This window comes from Anthonomus grandis, chromosome 15 (genome assembly GCF_022605725.1).
Source record: "Anthonomus grandis grandis chromosome 15, icAntGran1.3, whole genome shotgun sequence".
NCBI classification, from domain to species: Eukaryota; Metazoa; Arthropoda; class Insecta; order Coleoptera; family Curculionidae; genus Anthonomus; species Anthonomus grandis.
The window spans coordinates 2,126,766-2,150,405 of record NC_065560.1 but is presented as its reverse complement, the minus strand read 5'-3'; the positions used below and the strand labels follow the sequence as shown (position 1 = coordinate 2,150,405).

The 23,640-nt window shown below is 32.4% G+C and overlaps 2 protein-coding genes across 4 annotated transcripts; both read left to right on the top strand.

Annotated features, from left to right (window-relative positions):
• Nucleotides 1-637: 637 nt before the first annotated feature.
• LOC126745160 (cytochrome P450 4C1-like) lies at nucleotides 638-17,577 on the top strand. Of its 3 annotated transcripts, XM_050452888.1 has the most exons (13): nucleotides 638-783; nucleotides 2,246-2,409; nucleotides 11,818-11,927; nucleotides 11,978-12,068; nucleotides 12,118-12,303; nucleotides 12,358-12,427; nucleotides 12,478-12,604; nucleotides 12,664-12,813; nucleotides 16,547-16,615; nucleotides 16,680-16,848; nucleotides 16,899-17,078; nucleotides 17,139-17,293; nucleotides 17,466-17,577. In XM_050452888.1, exons 1-13 carry the CDS (start codon nucleotides 779-781, stop codon nucleotides 17,472-17,474), a joined length of 1,485 nt encoding a protein of 494 aa, XP_050308845.1. In that variant the 5' UTR covers nucleotides 638-778; the 3' UTR covers nucleotides 17,475-17,577. The 3 variants fall into 3 exon arrangements, with proteins under 3 accessions (XP_050308845.1, XP_050308846.1, XP_050308844.1); XM_050452889.1 differs by lacking the exon at nucleotides 17,466-17,577 and having other exon boundaries at nucleotides 12,502-12,604; nucleotides 17,139-17,325; XM_050452887.1 differs by lacking the exon at nucleotides 17,466-17,577 and having other exon boundaries at nucleotides 17,139-17,325.
• A 381-nt stretch (nucleotides 17,578-17,958) lies between these two features.
• LOC126745159 (uncharacterized) lies at nucleotides 17,959-23,188 on the top strand. The gene is made up of 3 exons (XM_050452886.1): nucleotides 17,959-18,126; nucleotides 18,178-18,306; nucleotides 22,881-23,188. The coding sequence occupies exons 1-3, from the start codon at nucleotides 18,051-18,053 to the stop codon at nucleotides 23,078-23,080; spliced, it is 405 nt and encodes a 134-aa protein (XP_050308843.1). The 5' UTR covers nucleotides 17,959-18,050; the 3' UTR covers nucleotides 23,081-23,188.
• Nucleotides 23,189-23,640: the final 452 nt, after the last annotated feature.

Here is a 23,640-nt window from a genome sequence, read left to right as displayed (position 1 = left end):
GAATAAAAGTGACCGAAAGAATTTTTTGATTTGTCAACTCTGCCGCTAGGGTGCACTTTTGCTACAGTAACGTAAATAAAAGGCGGTTTTTTTGAAAATATCTCCATGAAGTGCTGAAACAACTATATATGATATTAATGAATCTATTTTTCATGCTGTTTCTTATACTGCATTATTGTCTGTACTTTATAATTTTTTCCCGATCATGTAAAGAGCTGTAATAATATAAAAAGCTTTAAAAGGGAATGTAGGCATTATATTAAAACATTAATTGTTATACAGGGTGTTCGAAAAATAAGACGAAGATATTTCAATGGGTGATGTAAAAAAAATGTTTCTATAAACAATGGTCATTAAAATATGACACATTAATAAAAAATATATCACCCTGTATCTTGAAAACTGTGCATTTCCGGACCCATGTTTACAGAAACTTTTTCTCATATTTTTTTACAAGGAATCACCCATTGAATTATCTCCGTCTATTTTTCGAACACCCTGTATAGTTAAACCAATGTATAAAATTGATTCTAGCCTAGTGCTATTAATAAAGGATTATTTTTTTTTACGCCCTGTATGTTAACAACCTGAATAGGCATTACATAAGAGAACCATTATTCTACTTTTCTTCTAGTAATCTTTTTATGGCAAGGTCTGCTCGTTTGGCAAGACTGATTTAACGACCATAGTGCACGGTCAGTATTCTTTAATAGTACTCGCATTTTCATAGATTTTCTTTGAAAATTCAAAGGAGCGTTTTAGTGAGTTTTTATATGTAATGTGGTAAGTGTAATAATTTGTTTTGGTAATAATTATAAGTTTATTGCACGTGGTTATAAGTTCCTAGTGCCAAAGAACAAAAATTAAATTAATTATCAAAATCACTTATTTATTACGTAAATTCTTAATTTACTTTTTTGTATCAGTTTAATTGTTTTCACAGTCCAAATAATAAAATCAAGTTTTTATATAACTATCTGGATGTCCTGGAAATCAAAAGGCAAAGATGGACTTTCCATGTTTATTTTTATATATTATTTATTGTATAGTATACTACTACTTTTATTCTAAAAAAAAATTACTTTAACCCCCTGTAAACGACTATACTCAGAGCATGCCACTTAACGTCGCTTAAAGTAATGTAGTAATAATATCGTTTATTTAGCATAATGGCTACATACCAAAAACTGGTATCAAAAAAAGTATACAAAATGTACAAACTACAAAATGCATAAGGTTACAAGGAGAAAAAAATACAAAAACATTGAGAAGCACGAAAAACTAAACATTAAAAAGTGATAAAAACTAACCTAGGTTAAAAATGGTAAAGAGAAAAAAGTTTAAAATTGTAAATACAGTTCCAAGATTAAAATTAAAATTAATTGCTAATATAAAATGGTAAAGATAAAATTGTGAGCTTAAAATGAAAGTTTAAATTTTACATATACAATGGCTACAAAATATTACAACAAAACTGACGAAGACAAGAATAAAATAAATTTCACAATATTTCAACATTTATTTACGGAAGTAAAATCCAAATGCACGCTCAACGTGTTAAAATATTTCTATTTATAGTTTCAAAGGCTCTTCTGAAATCTAGGAATACCGCCAAAACCATTTCACCAGTATCAATGGCCCTGAGAAAATCATTACTTAAACCAACAATTGACCAACCAACCAACTGACTCACATGAGTGAAACTCCCGAAAACCCGATATTCTTAATGCAAAAATCAAGTTGATAACTTCCATGATTCAGGAAAGATAGTCATTAAAAAAATTACTTTTCAACACCCTGGAATAAAAAATAAATGACTTGATGAAATGACGAGGCATTTTTGTTTTTTTTTTCAAATTTTTACAATTTCCAGATATGGAAAATTAGTTTCACTGCCTGGACAAAAAAGAAACCAGCCTAATACTTTCTCAGTTTGGATAATAAGTAACGTTCCAAACTTTATATCTATTTTCTTAAATTATATTTATTTTTAATAAAACAAACGTTTCAGTAAGGTTGGCTCGGTTCGCCTCGGCTCGGCTCGCCTTATAAAACTCTATATCTGAAGAAATTCTTACACGGTTCCAGATGACGTGATAAAAGAGTTTTAGTCATAGAAACAAATTGATTTCAACCTCAATCTCAAAACAAGTGGTTAAATTGGTACTACAAGAGATTTTGTGTATTTTAAAAGAACTTATCTCATCATTCTCTATGTGTTTTTCATTATAACTCAATTTTTCAGGGTGACACTGATACTAGTAAACCTCCTACTACTCGCTCTTCTAATATACTGTATACCATTCATATGGCGCAGAAGAAACTGGTTTATAGCAGCAAGGAAATTCGATGGACCAGTGGCCTTTCCAATAATTGGAAACGCTTGGCTTTTTATGTGCAAAAATGAAGGTAAGATTAACTTTAACTAATAACTGTTTATACATGGTCCATCCATCTAAAACACATACATTGCTGCTATTTGTAGGTAAGTAAAGTAAAGTTTATTCATGCTTATGAAAAAAAAAAAATTCTTACAATCGTCACAAGTAGATAAATACATATTAAAAAATTATTTCACTTTCATCACGGTATATCTTTGAATGTCTAATATATACAAAAAATAATTTACATAAATATACCCAGAGATCAGAAATACTAAATAAAATAATCACAATTTACAAACAGTTAAAATTTTGGAGACCCCAATATCAACTTCAATTTCCTAAAACCTATTTTTGTTTCATTTTCACTAATTTTCACAGTTGAGCTTGTAGATACTCATCAAAGCTATAGAAGGCTCTATCAGCAAGTAATTTTTTTACTGAGGCAGCAAAAAGTTTTTCATTTAGAGCTTTAATATTATTAGGAAGTTTATTGAAAAAGCTTGGGGCATAATAAGTAGTTGAGATACGAGATTTATTGAGTCTTAGAAAGGGCATTTCCAGGAAATCTACCTGTCGAGGGCTGTGAGTATGAATTTCTGATCTCTAGGTATATTTATGTAAATTATTTTTTGTATATATTAGACATTCAAACATATACCGTGATGAAAGTGTAATAATTTTAAGTTTTTTGAAAGAGTCTCTCACATCGTCCCTAAAACCCAGACCCTCGACAACCCTCAGAGCTCTTCTCTGCAGTTTAAAGATTCTCCTAGCTTGAGGTGCATGACCCCAAGCCAAGAGACCAAAATTGGAGGTGGACTGTATTAGCGCATGGTAAACCATTAACAAAACATCCTTGTTTACTGTGTTTTTTAAGCGTTTTAAAAGAAATATTTGTTTTGCCAATTTATTTGCAATGAACTCCACATGCTTATCAAATATCATAGTAGGATCTAAGTGAACACCCAAGAATCTCACCCCATTCGAACTCTCAACATTGGTACCCTCTGTATTTCTCAAAGAGAATAGGAGTTCCTCCGTTTTGTTGACATTTAGGCTAAGCCTATTTGCACTGAACCACTTGTCCAAATCTGACTTCACCTCCACCAGCATCAGCTCCAGTTCTTGCAAACTAGTACTCCTGCAAATAGAAGTAGTGTCGTCAGCAAACAGCAGCAGCCTAGACTCAATTGACCTGTCGATATCATTGACATAAATAATAAAGAGAAGTGGCCTCAAAATAGAACCCTGTGGCACACCATCAGTTATTTTGTAGTCTTCTGATAAAGCTCCACCCGAACAGGTTTTCTGTACACATCCAACAAGATAAGTTTCAAGAAGTGATAAACTGGATGGGGTTAGACCATAAAGTTTAAGCTTGCTCAGAAGGATCCTATGGGATATGCAGTCGAAGGCCTTTGAAAGGTCACAGAAAATTGCCCCAACATGGGACCCCATTTCAAAGCCCTCAACCACATACTCCAGAAGATCCAGTATAGCCTTAACAGTCGATTGTTTTTTCCTAAACCCATACTGAAAGTTTTTGAGGATTTCATTTTGTTCAAAATAGATATAAAGTTGATTTTTTAAAAGTAGCTCAAAAACCTTCGATATTATTGGAATCAAAGATACTGATCATCTCTACTCCCTTTTTTAAAAATTGGTATGATCTTTTGAATTTTAAAGCCGCTTGGGTAGATGCCTTCCCTTATACATAAATTTAAAAGCTTTGTTAAAGGATATATTAAATGCTCTTTTAATTGTTTTAGAAGAGGGACATTCATTCCATATATGTCTCTAGAATGTTTATTTTTTAAATTACTTATAGCATCTCTAATTTGTATATACGTCACTTCACTAAAAGAAAAACCCTCCACAGGGACACCCGACAGGCAGGAATCTTCTTGAGAGTTTCCTCAGCTCTACCTGAAAAAAATGTATTGAACTCGGACGCAGTAAGACCCACGGGCTGCTCACTATTCACCTTCTTTCTTTGGCCATTTACAATCTGCCAAGCAGCTTTCGTTCTATTATCAGCCTGTAGAATATATTGAGAGTTTGCCACCCTTTTTGCAGATATAATTTCTTCCCTATATCTTTTTCTAAAGATTTTGACCTGTTCTGCAAGTTCTAGACATTTATTATTGCTATACAAGGAGTTTAAGAAATGCAAGGTTTCGCGCATTTGCTTTAAATGATCATTCAACCAAGAGACCTGACAATTTTCCACCACACTCTTCTTTTTTACTGAGAATGATGCATCCATTGCATTCACTAACAAACCAATAAAAAATGATCCTATCTCATTTACAGTATCAGGGGAGCATAGAAAACCCCAGTCAACGCTTTCCAAAATTTTGAACATGTTTTGAATACCCCTCTGTGTTATTCGTCTATGAAAAATTTGCTTTGTGTGAGTTGTACTTTGCATGTTTAGAAAATGAACTTTAATTTGAACGGCTTTATGATCTGATAGAAGTGCAAGATCTTTAGTCATTTATGTTATCTAAGACACATAGATTGTTGCTATTTGAGTTTTTTTAATAACTTACAACCTCCAGGCTTCATGTCACGTTTTGTCTCCTTAGGATACTATCAAATATTGTCTTAACTCATACAAAAAAATTAATAATGTCTAACTATTGCGTTATAGTTGAACTAAAAAAAAAATTAGTGACGCACTCTTGCGGCGTTAAAGTGCAACATCTTCAGTCAATTATGTACATAGAGAAATGAATATTAAATATACTTTTAATTACTCGATGATTATGTAATAACTTAAAATTTCCAGGCATCATATCACGTTTTGTCTCTATACGATACTATCAAATATTGTCAAAACTCCATATATCTTATGTACAAAAAATGTAATAATGTCTAATTATTACGTTATAAAAGTACTACAACATAATTATAACCACAAAACACAAAAATATAGATAGATTATAACGTATGTGCTTAGTATACGCTATAAAATCATTGATAGTGGCGCACCATCGCGGCTTTAAAGTGCAACATCTTCAGTCAGTTGTGCTACCTTTGAAATACAAATTGCTGCTTTAAAGGGGAAACTTGGATCAAGGTTTAACATATTATGTAGGGTGCCTGCGCCGGTTTTCGACCATTTAACGTATTTTTCAATTTTGAGAAGCTATCATTAGCACATTTTTTTTTCTTTTCTAATAAATCTTTTTAAATAGAATACTTTGGATTCTCATTTAATAATAAGTTAATATATTGGTTTCGATTTATTTACTGGAAATTTTATTTAATCGGAATAAATGAAAACGTCACTTTTTACCTGTTTTCGACCACGGAAGTCGAAAATCTTAATCCTTTTCAAATAAACCTTATCATATCTTCTCAATGAGAAAAAAATAAAATAAACTTAAAAAAATATATAATTATATATACATAGGTATAACAAATAAAAAATAATTCTGTAAGTGTACCTACACAACACAAATAATAATAAAAATTTACTTACTTAAAGGTATTGAAACAGAGAAATAAAATTAATAACGAACTTGGGTATTTTGGAACAAATAAAACAAATATAGTCTTTTGTTGATGCTTCATCATACGTCATTCCATAGAATTCTGTGCATTTCATATGGTACCATCTGGGACATTCATCGCATCCAATATTTTTTTCATCATCGTCCTCGACATCGCTAATGAGATCATCATTACAAGCAGAACATTTGACTGGTTCAGCTTCATTGTTTGTCTTGGTATCATCACTCATTTCTTCATCATTTTTAGGTTTTTTGTGTTTTCTTTTAACGTTCAATTTTTCCTTTTCTGTTTTCGATTTTAATTTTTCTTCTTTTTTTAGTTTCGCCTCTTCGACTTTCTTTTTTTTAGCATTATCGTTCTCACTATAATGTATCCTCCAGGCATTTGACGATATAGCACTCGGAAACTGTGCTTTTTCTTTCCGATTTCCCTTCTTGATTGCCTCTGGAAAAGTAAGGTGTCTATCAAAAGAAATGTTAACAGGTGTTGTGGGCTGGCTGTTCATTTTCAAAGATTGTTCAAGATATTCCTGGGCTTCACTTCCTTCTTTATCTTTATCACTTGCTTCAATATGAGTTAAGTTAGTTTTTATCAAGCAATACGTCACGGCTGCTTCCACATTTCATGCTCGATAATACAGTTTCTAAAGATTTAATTACCTGTATGGTTTTTTTACATCAGGTTCAGGTATTTTATCTTTGGTATTCGAACAAGTTGGTGGACAGTTTTCAGTCTTATTAAGATCCCTTGGGAAACTTTCGATTTGATCGGTGGATTTTATAGATTGACTAGACTTTTCTGACTGGTATATTTTTCCAGGGTTTTCTGACGATATTAGCTGATTCGGTGATGATTGGCGAGCAGAGACATTATGTTTAATGGGGGTCTATCTGAAACTCTTTCTGGGCAGGCGATTTCACGATATATTTCTTCAAGCTCATCTTGCTGAAAAGTAGGTGATCGAGAATTGGGTTCCAGAGTAATGATTTCATAAGTATTGCTATTTTCTAAAACATTAGTCTCACGAACATCATTCGATACGGAAATGTCTATAATAGAATCTGATGTTCCCTTTTCTTTGCCGTTTTCTATGAACTCATTGTTAAGTTCAGAAATATGTATGTTGTCTGTAGGTGTCTCTATCTCAGAACATATCGCTTGAATGGAAATGTTTTCATATGGAATGATTATCGCGTTTTCCATGTTTTCCACGTTCTTATTCAGTTCATTTTGAAAAGAATGTTTTTCATTTAAAACAGTGTCTGCATCAATATCTTTAGCAGACAATCTCTCTTTTATTAAAAGAATCACTTTTTCTGCAGCTATAAACTCCTCATTAGATATTATATTATTAATTTTTATACTAGGCTCATTTTGCTTTTCAATAAGGCTTTGGACACATTTAGAATAGTCTACATTATCAGGATGTAATGGATAAAGACCGCATTTTCTAAATCCATTTATGATATGAGTTTTCATTTCATAGTTATCCAAAGTTGTTTGGAAAACTTTACAGAAATTCATTTTATTTACTGTAACATTCGTGTTTTCTGGAAGTCGCTGCCATTTTCAAACAGTTTTTTGCCATTCCGACTTTAACGGCTTAAAAATACTTACGTCGGCGGGTTGGAGTATGTGAGTGGAGTTTGAGAGCGTAGAGGACTATGCCATTGTTATCACAAAATGCACTTAAAGGCAACGTCATATGCGATCTGTGCCCATCCAAAAATAAAATGATTGGTTTTGTAATTTTATCTATGTCTAACCACCTATTAAATTTGTTAGCGATATATTCGAAGAATATATCGCCCTTCATCCAACCTGTATCTGACCTTCCTAGAACCCACTGATTTGGCATATTTTGTACAACAGGACCGGATCTTATTCCTGCATTTATTATTAAGGACTGTAGGCATATACTTGTAAAGCCTTTACTTGTTTTGTTTAACAACTGTCTTTTATCGGGGTCTATTCCTGCATTATGGAAAGTTTCCAAGGTTTGTCCTGTATTTAAAAAAGGTAATAAGTCCGATATATGTAATTATAGACCTATATCTATAATTTGCAATTTTTGCAAAGTTTTTGAATTTTTAATTCACGATAGAGTTTTTCCGTTAACTAAAAATATTATTATTCCCCAACAGCACGGATTTTTTAAAGGAAGGTCTACGAGCACAAACCTTGCTTATAACTCAGAATATTGCTGAGGCAGTTGATAATGGGGAACAGATGGATGTTATATACCTGGATTTTAGCAAGGCTTTCGATCAATTGAATCATAGTTTAATTGTTGATAAGCTTAGTAATTTTGGATTTTCAGCTGTCTCTCTTCAATTGTTTCGCTCATATCTATGTGGTAGAAGTCAGTACGTGGAGTTATACGGCGAAAGGTCAAGCTCCTATGATGTAGTTTCTGGTGTCCCGCAGAGATCTGTGCTTGGACCGCTACTGTTTAATTATTTTATTAACGATATTGGTGATAAATTAGATTGCGATTTTTTACTTTATGCAGACGATATCAAGTTATATAATAAAATAAGAAATCTCGCAGATTGTCATAGATTGCAGTATAATCTTGACTTGGTAAATGCTTAGTGTGTAGAAAATGGTCTAAAGTTAAATGTTTCTAAATGTAATGTTATGACATATACCAACAAATTAAAACCGTTATTATTTAACTACGCTTTAAATACGACTACACTAATACGCACAAATTCTTTTAAAGACTTGGGAGTGTACTTTGATACCAAACTGTCTTTCTCATACCATATTGACACAGTAGTCTCAGAAGCGTGAAAATCATATGGATTTATTTATAGAAGCACTAAGGATTTCAGAAATCCAGATGCCATAAAAACATTATATTTTGCATATGTACGATCGCGATTGGAATGTGCTTCAGTGATATGGTCGCCGGCTTATAATGTACACATTAACAATCTAGAACAAGTGCAAAGGCGCTTTTTAAAATACTTATGTTTTAAGTGTGATAATGTATACCCACCTCAGGGTTTTCCACATGATGATCTGCTTCAACGTTTTAATATTTGTTCCCTAGAAACTCGACGAACCTATTCTGCTCTTATGACATTGCATAAATTACTTAATTATCTAATCGATAGTCCGCCATTAGTGTCAAAATTATATTTTTTTGTGCCTCGTCTCAATAATAGACATCATACCACGTTTCATCTCCCTACTCCTAGAACAAATCTACTTAATTTTTCACCAATTTATACCATGTGTAGTATTTACAATAATGATGCTCATTTTGACATTTTCAATATTACAAAGGAAGCCTTATGTCGCTCACTTGAACACTAAGCCACAAGTAACCTGAGTTTGTATTAAGCTATTTTTTGTAAATAATATAGCCATTTCCGTTAATAAAAATTGAGGTTTATAGTCAGCACATTAGGTTTTGATCGTTTTTGTTACTTATTTTCTATGCCTCTTATTACTTTTTATGCAATTTTTTAGTTAGTTTTAGTTAGCTTAGAAGATTTTTGTAACAAGTTATATATACATTTTTATTAGTTAGCATAAGTTATATTTATGTATTTGAAGGTCTTTCCTGCCTTGTAGATGGGTATTTATTTACCTGTAAGGCTTGTATTGTAAAATGAATAAATAAATAAATAAATATTTTCTACTAAGGCTCTGGGTGGTCTTACGTAAGGAAATACCACTAATGGAGGTGCCACTCTTCCATCAGCGGCAAATGTTATTAAAACAGTGATATTGTCTTTTTCTTGCCCTAATTTAATATTATATAAGTTTTTATAGCCCTTAGGAGCTAATACCTTCCTCGACTTTGGACATACGGAAAAGCCAGACTCATCACCGTTAAAAATTCTACTTGGATCATCCATAATACCAGTTAAGTTATTTGATATTAAATATTCATTTAAATCTCGAAACCATGCTCGTAAATATTGTTCGGTAATTAGTGCTCGAGCCTTATTTACACCTTCAGCTTCCCTAATGTCAGGATGGCGTTTAAGAAAATTAAGATACCACTTCTGCCCGGGTTTTCCGTCCTTAAATAAATGCTAAATCTTTAGCTATTTTCTCCACAGTATCCAGTAGGTCAGTCTTCTTAAGAGGAAATCCACATTTAGCAATATTTATTACCCATGCCCATTCTTTAATTTTTTTTCGATATGGTGACCAAGTAGAGGCTCAGGTCCAGTTTTTTGAAGAATATCTTCTGTATATTGGAAAAAATGCCTTTTTTCTCTTCTTTTTATTTTTTGTGGATATTTTTGGCCCGTTTTCCCGGTACTGGTAGTGGTAGGTCTCTTGGTAGGGGGCATCTCTGAAATAATTTTGTAGGTAATTTAGGTAGGTATCTCGGACATATAAAAACTCCTAAAAATATGGTGGTCGAAAAATGGGTAATGCTCGACTACCCGTTGAAAATATAGTGAAGCAAAACTATATAACTGGTCGAAAACTCGACTTAGTATTTTACATATTATACACACTAATATTCTAGTATGAGAAAAACTTATCTAAAAAGCAATAAAATAAAAAGAGATAATAAAAACGTAACGTCGTATACCCCATTTTCGACCACCTGGTCGAGAAAAGGGTGAACAGAGAATTTTGATTCCTGTTACCCGACCACCTCGATTTTAATTACAAAATGAAATAAAAACTAGCTCTAATACTATAGTTTAAAAAGTATAATATTAACTTTTGTCCTAAAATATAAAACAATACTACACAAGCAAGATTTTATGGCTTACCGTCTATTTTACATGTCTCAGTTCAATACGAATTTTTGAACAAAATTACTATGTTCTACACATCACCCGACTGCTTGACTTTTGTGTTCACACTGACAGGTGACTTTTAACCCTAGAATATTGAGATGTTTAGAGTAGAAAGAGAAAGTATTATTGAAAACGGGTTTAATGATAGAGAAAGTTCGCTCGAAAGACATTTCGCTTTCTTATTTTAGACAGACTTCACAAACCCTAGTCGAGAACAGGCGCCGGTCGGGTAACTGGCGCAGTGACCCTACATACAGGGTGTTCGAAAAATAGACGGAGATATTTCAAAAAGTTTCTATAAACATGGGTCCGGAAATGCACAGTTTTCAAGATTTAATATTATTTTTTTATTAATATTAAAAAAAAATATTTACTCGATTCTTTTGAAATTTGGCAATATTCCTTGTTGTATTAAGAGGCTAGTTTAACCCTAATTAGATTAAAATTATAAGGTCCAGTGACGTCCCGGGGGACATCTTAGCAAATATTATTGGCAAAAAAATATACGCCACTGCCTTTTTTCAACTTTAATATTTGTTGTTAATAAATAATTAATAAAAAATTAATATTTTCAAGAAAATGTTTTGTAATTTTTTTTCGTTTGACATTGTTTATTTTATGGTTATATGCTTTGTCAATAAGTTGATCATATGTCCAGATACTAGAGCGGCTTCGAGTTATATTAGATAATAGAGAAATCTGTGCTTGGAGCATTTAGGGTTAAGGTATCACTGTGTACTCATGTTAATTTTTTTTTCAGCTTTATAAATAAGTTACAGTACTTTGGACAATATAACATATTTCATTTGAAGTACAAAGTTAGGAATTGGATTGGCCCTAAAGACAGAGATAGGTTTCTAATAAATTAGAATAATTGTGTGACTATTTCTGAGCTTATTGGCAGATGGGCCTTACCCATTGTCACAAATAACATAAATGGCAATAATGTTTTATAGCCTCAAATAAGAGAAAAGAAAGAAACTCATTCCATCAAGTTTTCATTAACAAACCGAGTGCCCAAATATTTTAGGTCAATTAGGATTTCGTGTCTTGCTCATGTGGACATTTCCTACTGTAATTTTCTTATCCTATTACTCTCTAAGTATTGACGAATGACCCTTGTTAACCTCTTACAGAAGTATTAATGCGAATCCATAACGTCATTCAGAAGTATGACCAAAAACCGATAAGGTTCTGGTTAGGACCGACATTGCTGGTTGCCATAAAAAACCCCGAACATGTCGACGTAAGTCTATAGTTTATCCTAACAGTTTTTCTTCTATACAGAATTTTTAGAAAATCTTAACTTCATCAAAGTTCGCCACCAAACATGACATATATGATTTTATTAAGATCTATTTAGGAGAAGGATTAATTAGCGGATCGGGTAAGTGCATTATTAATAAATGCAGAATTTTAAATCTTGAACCTTATAGGTTCTTTATACAAACAGCACAGAAGAATAATTCAACCGATATTCGATTTGAATTTTGCCAAAGAGAGCGTGACATTCATACAGAAACATGTGACCCTATGCATGAGTAAATTTGAGAATCACGTGCATAATGGAACATTTGATTGTCATAGCGTTATTCATAAATGCATGGTTGATATTATTAAAGGTAGAAAGAGTTCTTTGTTATTGAGGACTATGATTGCAACATTAATTATTTTAGAAATCGTGCTGGGTTCAGACGAGCGCAGTCAGATCAGTGGGCTAAGTGAATTCGATCAAGCTATGCTAGAGTAAGTAGCAGCCCTCTTTTTTTATTATTTTTCAATAAAAGCTATTTCAGCGTATATAATTTTGGTTTCTCAAGAATAGTTAAACCGTATCTACAGCCCAATGTTATATTCAATTTGACCCCTTACAAGAAAGAACAGGATAGGTTGCAATCAATTCTTAAAACGGCAATAAAGAGAGTAAGTAGGTCATATAAGTTATATAATAAGTAAAAATAGGACGCAATACATATGGCTAGATGGTCGAGGAGTCAAACAGGAGAAGGAAAATTCAAAAACTCAACGACTTTTATCCAGTCATTGATAGAATAGCTGATTACATACAGGACAATCCAGGCGTAATAAGCGAGGAGGTGTTCATGGACCATATACTCACATTACATGCTGCTGTAAGTAATAATTATTGATGTTATCTGATTAATATTTTCCAGGCCAGCACTTTGTCATATTTGCATCCAGTAGTGTTGTCTTCCTATCCAGACTGGTCTACTATAGGAAACGTTTTCTAGCTTTTTCTGCTTTAGTAAACATTTTTAAGGGTTACATGTGCACTTAAGGATCTTCTGTTTTTTTTCTTTACACAGTCAAGGATTTCACGGATCTGTATATGAACTACTGCGGCAAGAACTTCCAATGGGTGGAAGATCTACCTTCTGGGTTTCTGTCCTAATGTTCCATGCCCTCCTCAGGAATCAATCCCTTTCTGTATCATATCAACTGGATCTGCTGTTATACGGTGGTTCGACTCTTCTCTACCTAGTATTACAGCACATACAAGTTTTCGTCAAAGGGCGATTAACAAGACGTATTGTCGTATGGTCAAAGTGCTCAGGTGAACACTATTTACACTTCTCTAGGGCTTTTGATAGAGTAATTCATCAGGTGCTAGATAAATCACAGTTAAAACGTCTTTAAATGGTTGAATATGATGAGTTTAGGTTTCGAAATCTTAATACTATTGATTTTATAAGTGAGGTTATTAGTGTGAGGTTAGGTTTGCTTTTAGTGGTGCTTATATGAATTAAATTGGACAAGGTACTATTTCATTTCACTTATTGTTTTCTACTCTGCAAATAAATTATCAGAGCTATTTAGAAGGATCTACTTAATCGAATGCCTTGGAGAAGTCAGAGTAGATCTCACATCTGCACTTACAGGCTTTAGACGTAAAATCTCCCTAACCCAATCAGCACACCATTACAGATTCTGATGATTAATGAGTACTGGCGACCATTAGTTCCTGTAAATGCTCTCTGAACTTTAATGGCTTTTTGTAGAACTACCAAAATAAATATTTGCACTAGCACAGGTCAATCAATTGGGTTTTGTACAAGGTTATCATGTTACTTTTGCGACCTCTTTAAGAACAGCATTTTTGTATTTCGTCATAGCGTACTGTGTAAAAAGTTTACTCTCAAACATTTATATTATCATCAACAGCTTGGATTCAGACCTTGCAGTTCCACAGAGCTATATCTTCTTACTCACGTGCACTTTTAGTTGCTTCTATCAGATGCAATCTTCTGGGACTTTTCCAAGGCCTTTGACAATGTGAATCACGGCTTATAGGAACGACTGGTTCCACCACAGAATACAATACGATTGACACAAGAGCTGTCACTTTTTTTAAATGTCCATACATGATTTTAATGAATGTTTTACTTCCAGGTTTTTCTTGTTTGTCGCAGATGTCTTAAAGTTGAGCTGTGTTATTCCATCATGTAATTGTAAGCTAGTTGGACTAATTTTGGACAGTTTTGTGTACATTCGGAAAAAACTTCATCAAGATTAGACCCCTTAGCAATAGAGCATAGGATGGCATTCTTTGAGAGCAGATTCTTAGTTCAGTTCTGGATAGAGTGTACTCTCAACCATTGATATTAATTCTGCACCTGATGGATTATCTTAGTCTATTTTTAAACATATAACATGTTTTTAATTTATCCATTAGCCTCCAGGTTATTTACAAGTTGATTTCTTGTTACACCACACTAACACGGACTTGGTCCTCCTAGTATTACAGAACTAAACCTTGTTACTCATTTCAACTTTTTATTTGAGAAATATTCAGTTCTGTTACAAGATACAATCCTCGTGAACTTCTCCAAGGCCTTTGACAAAGTGAGTTTCATGGTAATCCATTGCTCTTAACCTAGAATCATTCAGGTTTTATTGCCTCTTCTTTTTACGTCTCACTTCCAGGTATTCGGAAAGACTTCATCATTATTAGATCCATGAAGGGCATTTAATATGCTCTTATTCTTGTCGTATCTTCAAAATGCCTTTGCTTATTAGATCACTTTACTACGTTAATGATTTTAATATCAACGGCAGTCTTTTGACGGATAACCTACGAGTTAAACGTCAATCGGTTGACAGATGAGATTGGAATCGGGACCTTACCAAGACAGACTGTTTTTCTTCTTCTACTTCTAGCTCCGAAGCTATTCAACTACTTGATGTAGCCTGACTTAATGATTATATCAATGAGATTTCCTTATTTTCCTTAGATGTAGTGTTTCTGGGTCCTTTTGTTGAGCTTTTTCTCTGTCTACCTCTTTCACTTCTCTTCTTAAGAAAAAGACAAAAATTGCCTTATTTTTGAAATACCAGTGAATAATCACAATTGAGTTAGACTACTAATTTGAGACATAGAATTGAACACCACTTGCTTAAAGAAGTGCAGCATTCACATCTTTCTTATTTGGTAATTTTAATTGAAGTATCAACTAATGAGGGTCTTTAACCCTGCTCAAGGCATTATTTAACAAATCAAACATAATTATTCCACCGCTATATATGAAACAATACTAAAAATCCAAAAATATTTTCTTATCTAAAAAACGCACTCTTAAATCTTATTCTCACCGCATTACGGTCCTGACTTCAAACGACAGTTCTTTGACGGATAAACTATGAGTTGAACGTCAATCGGTTGACAGATGACATTAGAATCGGGACCGTACTAAGACAGACTATTTGTCTTCTTCTACTTCTAGTTCCGAAGCTATTCAACTACTTGATGTAGCCTCACTTGTTGGTTATGTCAATGAGATTTCCTTAGATGTAGTGTTTCTGGGTCCTTTTGTTGAGCTTTTTCTCTGTCTACCTCTTTCACTTATCTCTGCTTACGAAGGAGACAAAAATTATTTAATTTTTTAAGTACCAGTGAATAAACACAATTGAGTTAGACTACTAATTTGACATAGAATTGAACACCACTAGCTTAAAGAAGTGCAGAATTTACGTCTTTCTTATTTGGTAATTTTAATTGAATTATCAACTAATGAGGGTCTTTAACCCTGCTCAAGGCATTATTTAACAAATCAAACATAATTATTCCACCGCTATATATGAAACAATACTGAAAATCCAAAAATATTTTCTTATCTAAAAAACGCACTCTTAAATCGTATTCTCACCGCATTACGGTCCTGACTTCAAACGACAGTTCTTTGACGGATAAACTATGAGTTAAATGTCAATCGGTTGACAGATGACATTAGAATCGGGACCGTACCAAGACAGACTGTTTTTCTTCTTCTACTTCTAGCTCCGAAGCTATTCAACTACTTAAAGTAGCCTCACTTGTTGATTATATCAATGAGACTTCCTTATTTTCCTTAGATATAGTGTTTCTGGGTCCTTTTGTTGAGCTTTTTCTCTGTCTACCTCTTTCACTTCTCTTCTTAAGAAAAAGACAAAATTTGCTTAATTTTTCAAATACCAGTGAATAAACACAATCGAGTTAGACTACTAATTTGAGACATAGAATTGAACAGCACTTGCTTAAAGAAGTGCAGCATTCACGTCTTTCTTATTTGGTAATTTTAATTGAATTACCAACTAATGAAGGTCTCTAACCCTGCACTGAAAATTCAAAAATACTTTCTTATTTAAAAAACGCACCCTCACCTCATTACGGTCCTGACTTCGAACGACAGTTCTTTGACAGATAAACTATGAGTTAAACGTCAATCGGTTGACAGATGACATTAGAATCGGGACCGTACTAAGGCAAACTTTTAAATGGTGATATGCTGCTATACAGACATAAACCATGATTATTATCCTGAATTCACAAATAACTTTATTCCAGTAATGCTAAACCTTTTTTTTTAGGCCGAAGACACCTTGACTATCATCTCTTGCTTCCTGTCAATATGCTTTGGGATGTATCCGGAATATCAGGTCTTTATATTTATTAGCACTTAAACCCTATAATCCTGTAATATTATAATTAAAAAAAAAATAGGAGATAGCAGCCAATGAAGTGAGAAAAATCATGGGAGATTCTCCGAGAGCAGTTGCACCAGAAGATATTTCCCAATTAAAATATCTTGATATGTGTATTAAAGAGGCATTGCGATTATTCCCTATAGCACCTGTGATTTTGAGGAAATGTTCTGAGGATTTCCAACTAGGTACTTCTACATTTTGATCCAAAATATTCTAACTTAAAGTCACTTTTAAGATAAATGGCTTATTCCAAACGATTGCGCCATAGCAGTTCCCATATTCAGCATACATCGAGACGAACGCTACTGGGAACATCCCGACCATTTTTACCCCGATCATTTTTTGCCAGAAGTGGTGAACAAGAGACACGTTTATGCTTATATACCGTTTAGTGCTGGACCAAGGGGATGTATTGGTACGAAACCCATTTAAACTAATAATGAAGAGAGTAAGTTTTGTTTTGTTATTACAACAGGAAAAATTCTCGCAAACACTGGTCTAAAAGTGTTCATCTGCAACCTTCTTCAGAGATTTGAAATTGAAGCTGACGGGAAACTGCCCGATCTCGAACTGAAGATGGACATATCGACTCGACCGAAACGCGGATACTTTTTAAGGCTTAAAAAACGAGTATGGAAATAAAATTATATGGTTCTCTTTAATAGATCTCTCATTTCTACCAATTAAACAACCAACCTATGCTAAGAATTGTAAATTAATGTATTGAGTTGAGTTTGTGCAGCACGTGCCATTCCGTCATTCAATTCAGCACTATTTTGCTATTTATAAAGAATTATTTTAGGTGCTGTAATTGGAAGAGATCATTTGCTTGCCCTCTTTAATCTGTTCAACAGAATGTCGTGTGCTATGGTATCAAATGCCTTTGAGACGCTGACCAGAGCATCAAAAAATCTGCTTCAAGATGTGGTAACCTTGAATAATGTTGAACACCATGCCGATGAGTAAGTAAGTTACAATTCCAATAACAAATTATGCATACGTGTTGATATTTTGAAAAAAATATGATTTTCCGGTCACGATTAAGCAAATTAAGTCGCGATTACTAATTTTTGACTCCGTTTACTTGAAAAACATAGCTGAACGTTTTAAAAAATAAAAAATCATATGAAGACATTAATTAAGTGGGGGCACTGAAGCGTTAAAGAAAATGCACTAAACGAAGGTTACGATTTAGTTTTTTAAATTATTATATGATGTTTATTTGATGCGCCTATACCGGAACATACATATTCATTCGTTATTGTTGTTTGTGAATTTCGATTCGCGATTTTCTGAATGTTTAGAAATTATTATCGGTAGGTATATAAGGCTAATTATTAATAATTGCGTTTTACTCAGTCGTAAACAACACTTTTGAGTGGTGAAAATGGTGAAGTATATCGTTTTGGTTGTAAGCGCTCTATTGGTCGCTGGAACTGTTGGAAAACCGGTGGATGATGAAGGTACTATTAAATGTTTGTATTTTATTTAAATTAATATTTTTATTGCTTTAGAATCTGAGCTTCACGTATGCTATTCGTTAAACTGTCCAAAAGAAACCACGATTTGCGGTAAAACATCGGAGGTGTCATCTGATGATAAAACCAAGTTAAATGTCCAGATTAAGTGCTTTGATGCAGAGGGTAAGCTGGCTAAAAAACCGGATATTTCCGAAAATATTATTTTATTAAAAATAAGGAATTCAACGTACTGACTTGAGTTTGTACAGCAGGTGCCATTCCGTCATCCAATTCGGCACTTTTTTGCTATTTATGTAGAAAGATTTATTCTAGGTGCTCAAATCAATAGCAGAATATTAAAATACATCCCGCATAATGTACACAAAGATATAAGTGGATTTTTAGGGTTTATCGAGCTTCTCATCATGTTATGCCAATCTTATTGTGGGATATTCAGGAAACTTCCAGAATGCAGTTATAATAAAACATCGAAATTATTCATAATAAAAATTAAAATTTCAGTTAAAATATTAAAAATCTATTAATTAATGTTTAAAAAATAATTATAGTTCCACCTGATGACTGTTTTGACCCCACTATTAAAAAAAAACAGTGAGTAACTCAGGAACGTCTTAAAACGAAGAAAGTTTAATTTTCGTGACGCATATATGGTACACGAGTACTACGTTAACTTGAGTCACTAACATGAAGTTTTCCTTACGAAATACCCACTAATTTTGAAAATACCCTCTAATTCTAAGGACCAATAAGAAGATTTTTGATTAATAAAATTAACACGCTTAATATAATGTCTAGTTCATTAGGCCATGGATTCTACGCTCCCGTAAGATTATTTTGCTAGTGCGACGCGTATATGGGTCACGCGACGTGGCAAGAAATTATACTATAATGTGTTTAATTTTCATGCTAATGTGTATTATTGAATAAATATAAACGTGCAACGACTTTTGCGGTAATTTCTTCATATTCCAAATATTTAAAGTCATTTTCAAGTTTGTTTCAGATAACTGTAGTTATTTTTGGGAGTTATTCCTCTGTCCCTTTACTTTTGTGGAATTTCTTCAATATTCCAAGTACTTTAAGATATTTTTTATTTTATTCCAGGCACTTGAAGCCGTTTTCAATTTTATTCCAGGCATTTGGAATAATTTTAAATGCCTTATAGATTGTTGGTAGTCATTCGGAAGTTCTTTAACTTTTAAAGTAATTTCTTCTATAATTCGAGTATTAAAAGAAATTTTTAATTTTATTTTGAGCATTTAAAGTGTCTTATAGATTTTCTGGACTAATTCATGTATCCCTTAACTTCTAGGGTAATTCTTTTAATAATCCAAGTACTTCAAAACAATTTTAATTTTAGTCCAGGGAACTGAAGTCATTTTTAATCCTATTCCAAAGATTTAAAGCAATTTTCTAATTTTATTCCAGGCATTTAGAGTCATTTTAAGTGTCTTATAGTAATTCCTTTGTTCCTTGACTTTTAGGATAATTTCTTTATTATTCCAAGTATAAAGTTCTTTTTAATTTTATTCCAGGCACTTGAAGCCGTTTTCAATTTTATTCCAGGCGTTTGGAGTAATTTTAAGTATTCAAAATAATTTTTAATTTTATTTCAGGCATTTAAAGTCATTTTCAAATTTAATTCAGGCACTTGAAGCTGTTTTCAATTTTATTCCAGGCATTTGAAGTAATTTTAAGTGTCTTACAGATTTTTGGGAGTAATTCCTCTGTTCTTTGACTGACTTCTAAGATAATTTATTCAATATTCCAAGTACTTAAAGTCATTTTTAATATTATTCCGGGCAGTTGAAGCCATTTTCAATTTTATTCCAGGCATTTGGAATAACTTTAACTGTCTTATAGATTGTTGGTAGTAATTCGTAAGTTCTTTAACTTTTAAAGTAATTTCTTCCATAATTCGAGTATTAAAAGTAATTTTTAATTTTATTCCAGGCACTTGAACCCATTTTCAATTTTATTTCGAGCATTTGAAGTGTCTTATAGATTTTTGAGAGTAATTTATGTCTTCCTTGATTCTAGTTTAATTATTTCAATATTTCAAGTATTTAAAAGGAATTTTAATTTTACTTCAGGGAATCGAAGTAATTTTCAATAATATTCCAAGCATTTGAAGTTATTTTCAGTTTTATTCCAGGCATTTGGAGTCCTTTTATGTGTATTATAGTATTATAGTAATTCCTCTGTTCCTTGAGTTCTAGGGTAATTTCTTTAATATTCCAAGTATTCAAAGTCATTTTTAATTTTATTCCAGGCATTTAAAGTCATTTTCACATTTAATTCAGGCACTTAAAGCTGTTTTCAATTTTATTCCAGGCATTTGGGGTAATTTTAAGTGTTTTATAGTAATTTCTCTGTCCCTTGGCTTTTATGGTAATTTCTCCAATATTCCAAGTATTTAAAGTCGTTTTTAATTTTATTTCAGGCATTTAAAGTTATTTTCAAATTTATTCCAGGCATTTAAAGTCATTTTTAAGCTTAATTCAGGCACTTAAAGCTATTTTCATTTTTATTTCAGGCATTTGAAGTAATTTTAAGTGTCTTATAGATTGTTGGTAGTAACTCCTCTGTTCCTTAACTTCTAGGGTAATTTCTTCAATATTCCAAGTACTTAAAGTCATTATTAATTTTATTTCAGGCATTTCAAGTCACTGTCCAATTTATTTCAAGCACCTAAAGCCATTTCAATTTTATTTCCATTAAGTGAAGTCATTTTAAATTTCTTATAGATTTTTGGTTTTTTTGGCATCTTTCAGGTAAACATTAACTTCAAAGCCGTATATCTCAAAAACTACTAAACAGATTTTAATGAAACTGAAAGCATATTATTGAGAAAATAATTCTTTAAAAATATTGCTTTAGGCTTAAACCAGTTTAAGTAGTAGTTTTGGAAATATCGGAATTCTAAGGCAATGGTCCCCAAAAACCATATCTCAGGTGAACATTAATTTCAAAACCAAATATCTCAAAAACTACTTGACGGATTTTAATGAAACTTAAAGCATAATATTAAGAAAAAAATTCTTTAAAAATGTTACTTAAGGCTTAAACCAGTTTAAGTAGTAGTTTTAGAAATATCAGAATTCTAAGGCAATGGTCCTCAAAAACCGTCTCTCAGGTAAACATTAACTTCAAAGCCGCATATCTCAAAAACTACTTGACGGATTTTAATAAAACTTAAAGCATAATATTGAGAAAATAATTCTTTAAAGATAATGCTTTAGGCTTAAACCAGTTTAAGTAGTAGTTTTGGAAATATCGGAATTTCAAGGCAATGGTCCCCAAAAACCATTTCTTAGGTGAACATTACCTTCAAAACCAAATATCTCAAAAACTACTTGACGGATTTTAATGAAACTTAAGAGATAATATTAAGAAAACAATTCTTTAAAAATATTGCTTTAGATTTAAACCAATTTAAGCAGTAGTTTTGGAAATATCGAAGTTTTAAGGCATTGTTCCCCAAAAACCGTCTCTCAGGTAAATATTAACTTCAAAGCCGCATATCTCAAAAACTACTAAACGGATTCTAATGAAACTTGAGGCATAATATTAAGAAAATAACTAGATCTATACCAGTTCAAGTAGTAGTTTTGGAAATATTGAAGTTTAAATTTAGTGGTCCCTGAAAACCATCTCTCAGTTAAACATTAACAAATCTAAAATTAATTCCTCTGTTCTTTGACTTCTAGGGTAATTTCTTTAACATACTAAGTATTTAAAATAATTTTCAATTTTATTTTCCAAGCATTCGAAGCCATTTATGTGTCTTATGTATTTTTGGTTGTAACTCGCCTGTCCGTAAACTCTTAAGGGGATTTTTTACATATTTCACGTATTTTAAGTCATTTTAAATTTAATTTATTGCGTCAAATGACTGGAATAAAATGACAAATGGCTTTTAAAAGTTTCAAATAATTTTCTGCATCGGAGGAAGCAATCATAGCTTTTGCTGATGACACAGTTATCATATATGAATCCGATTCCTGGACAAAATGTCAAATTTAAAATTCACAAAAATCTAAAAGGAGTTTTTTCCTGGTTAAACAATATTCTATTAACAGTTGCGATAAGAGTAAATACCTATCATATTCTCCATACAATATACTACAGTCCCATAAATGTAGCATTAAATAAATCCATAAACATCAAAAGCGTCGCTTTACGAGGATTATTTCCTCATTTATTGCGGCGTTTCCTTAAAAGCTGTTACGCTTCTTGATGCGTTTCTTTAATTTCTTTATTGTTTCTTCACTTTAATTTTTTGTTTTCTTTTTTATCAGCTAGAAATTATGTGACCTCGAGGACGTGGTCTCAGAAAAACCGCATGGACGTTAAGTACCTTTTCATTTAAATTCATTAAACCTGATCTAAATTATTAAAAGTCGTATGATGTATATTAATTTAGATCAGGCTTAATCAATTTATCGAGGTTACACAATTTCTAGCTGATAAAGAAAAACCAAAAATAAATAAAGTCAAGAAACAATAAAGGAATTAAAGAAACGCATCAAGAAGCGTGACAGCTTTTAAGGAAACACCGCAATAAATGACAAAATAATCCTCGTAAAGCGACGCGTTTGATATTTATGGATATATTAGAATGAAATGCTTGATCTGAAACATGGGATGCTATGGTACCTAATAGAGAGTCCACACACATCTTTCGTCAAGTGAATCAAGGAAAACCTTCTAACCTTACCTTCTTTTCTTCTCAGGGTCTGTCCTAAAATCTGAAAACACCACCGAAACCAACCCGTGGGGACCGAACGTCTACTACAAAGGAACCAAATTAACAGCAGTCGTAAGACTGACCCCTGACTATTTTTACTTGGTCAATCCTGGTGTCGGTACCAACCACGTACATGCCAAAGAAGACGCAGGACCAAAGAGCGAAGTTGAAGATTTAAACAGTTAAATGTTTTTTTATTGTGAAGAATTCATTGATGTGATATTTGTATTTATAAATTGATATTATAGGAAGATATGCAAAAAAATATGTAAATAAATAAAATATTTTATTATTTGTGGGTGTATGTCTTGTAATTGTATACGATTATTCAACTTCTGGTGAAGAGGTACATGATGATATGGCATTCAATGAAAATAATTTTCAGCAACTTTAGGAGTTACGGTTTTAAAATGAATTGAGTGACAACAATGGCATCCAGATTTAACTCTTCTAGATCTCCTTGGGTTTCCTGGCCTTTGACCTCCTTATTAATATTTTATAAATTAAATAAATGGTCAACTAAAATCTTTGCTAGCTAACCAATACATCAATAAAAGATATGAAAGATTTAAACAGAATGAGAACTAATTTTAAAGAAACCCTTACCTTAGAAAGTAGTTCAACAAGTTTGAGAAAATGAAGTACATATTTAAGAATAGTGAAATAACTAAAAGTTTCAGGAGGAAGGTATTGGACACTTGTATACTGCCTGGAAAACAAAGAGCAATAGAGTGAACGGATAATTA

What these genes read in the sequence shown, in the direction of transcription:
- LOC126745160 (XM_050452887.1), top strand. An exon ending in TACTCACATTACATGCTGCT is followed by an intron (nt 12,814 to 16,546) that starts GTAAGTAATAAT and finishes CTTTTTTTTTAG; the next exon opens with GCCGAAGACACCTTGACTAT. An exon ending in TTCTGAGGATTTCCAACTAG is followed by an intron (nt 16,849 to 16,898) that starts GTACTTCTACAT and finishes GTCACTTTTAAG; the next exon opens with ATAAATGGCTTATTCCAAAC.
- LOC126745159 (XM_050452886.1), top strand. Translation starts at nt 18,051, where the DNA reads ATGGTGAAGTATATCGTTTTGGTTGTAAGCGCTCTATTGGTCGCTGGA. An exon ending in AAAACCGGTGGATGATGAAG is followed by an intron (nt 18,127 to 18,177) that starts GTACTATTAAAT and finishes TTATTGCTTTAG; the next exon opens with AATCTGAGCTTCACGTATGC. An exon ending in TAAGTGCTTTGATGCAGAGG is followed by an intron (nt 18,307 to 22,880) that starts GTAAGCTGGCTA and finishes TTTTCTTCTCAG; the next exon opens with GGTCTGTCCTAAAATCTGAA.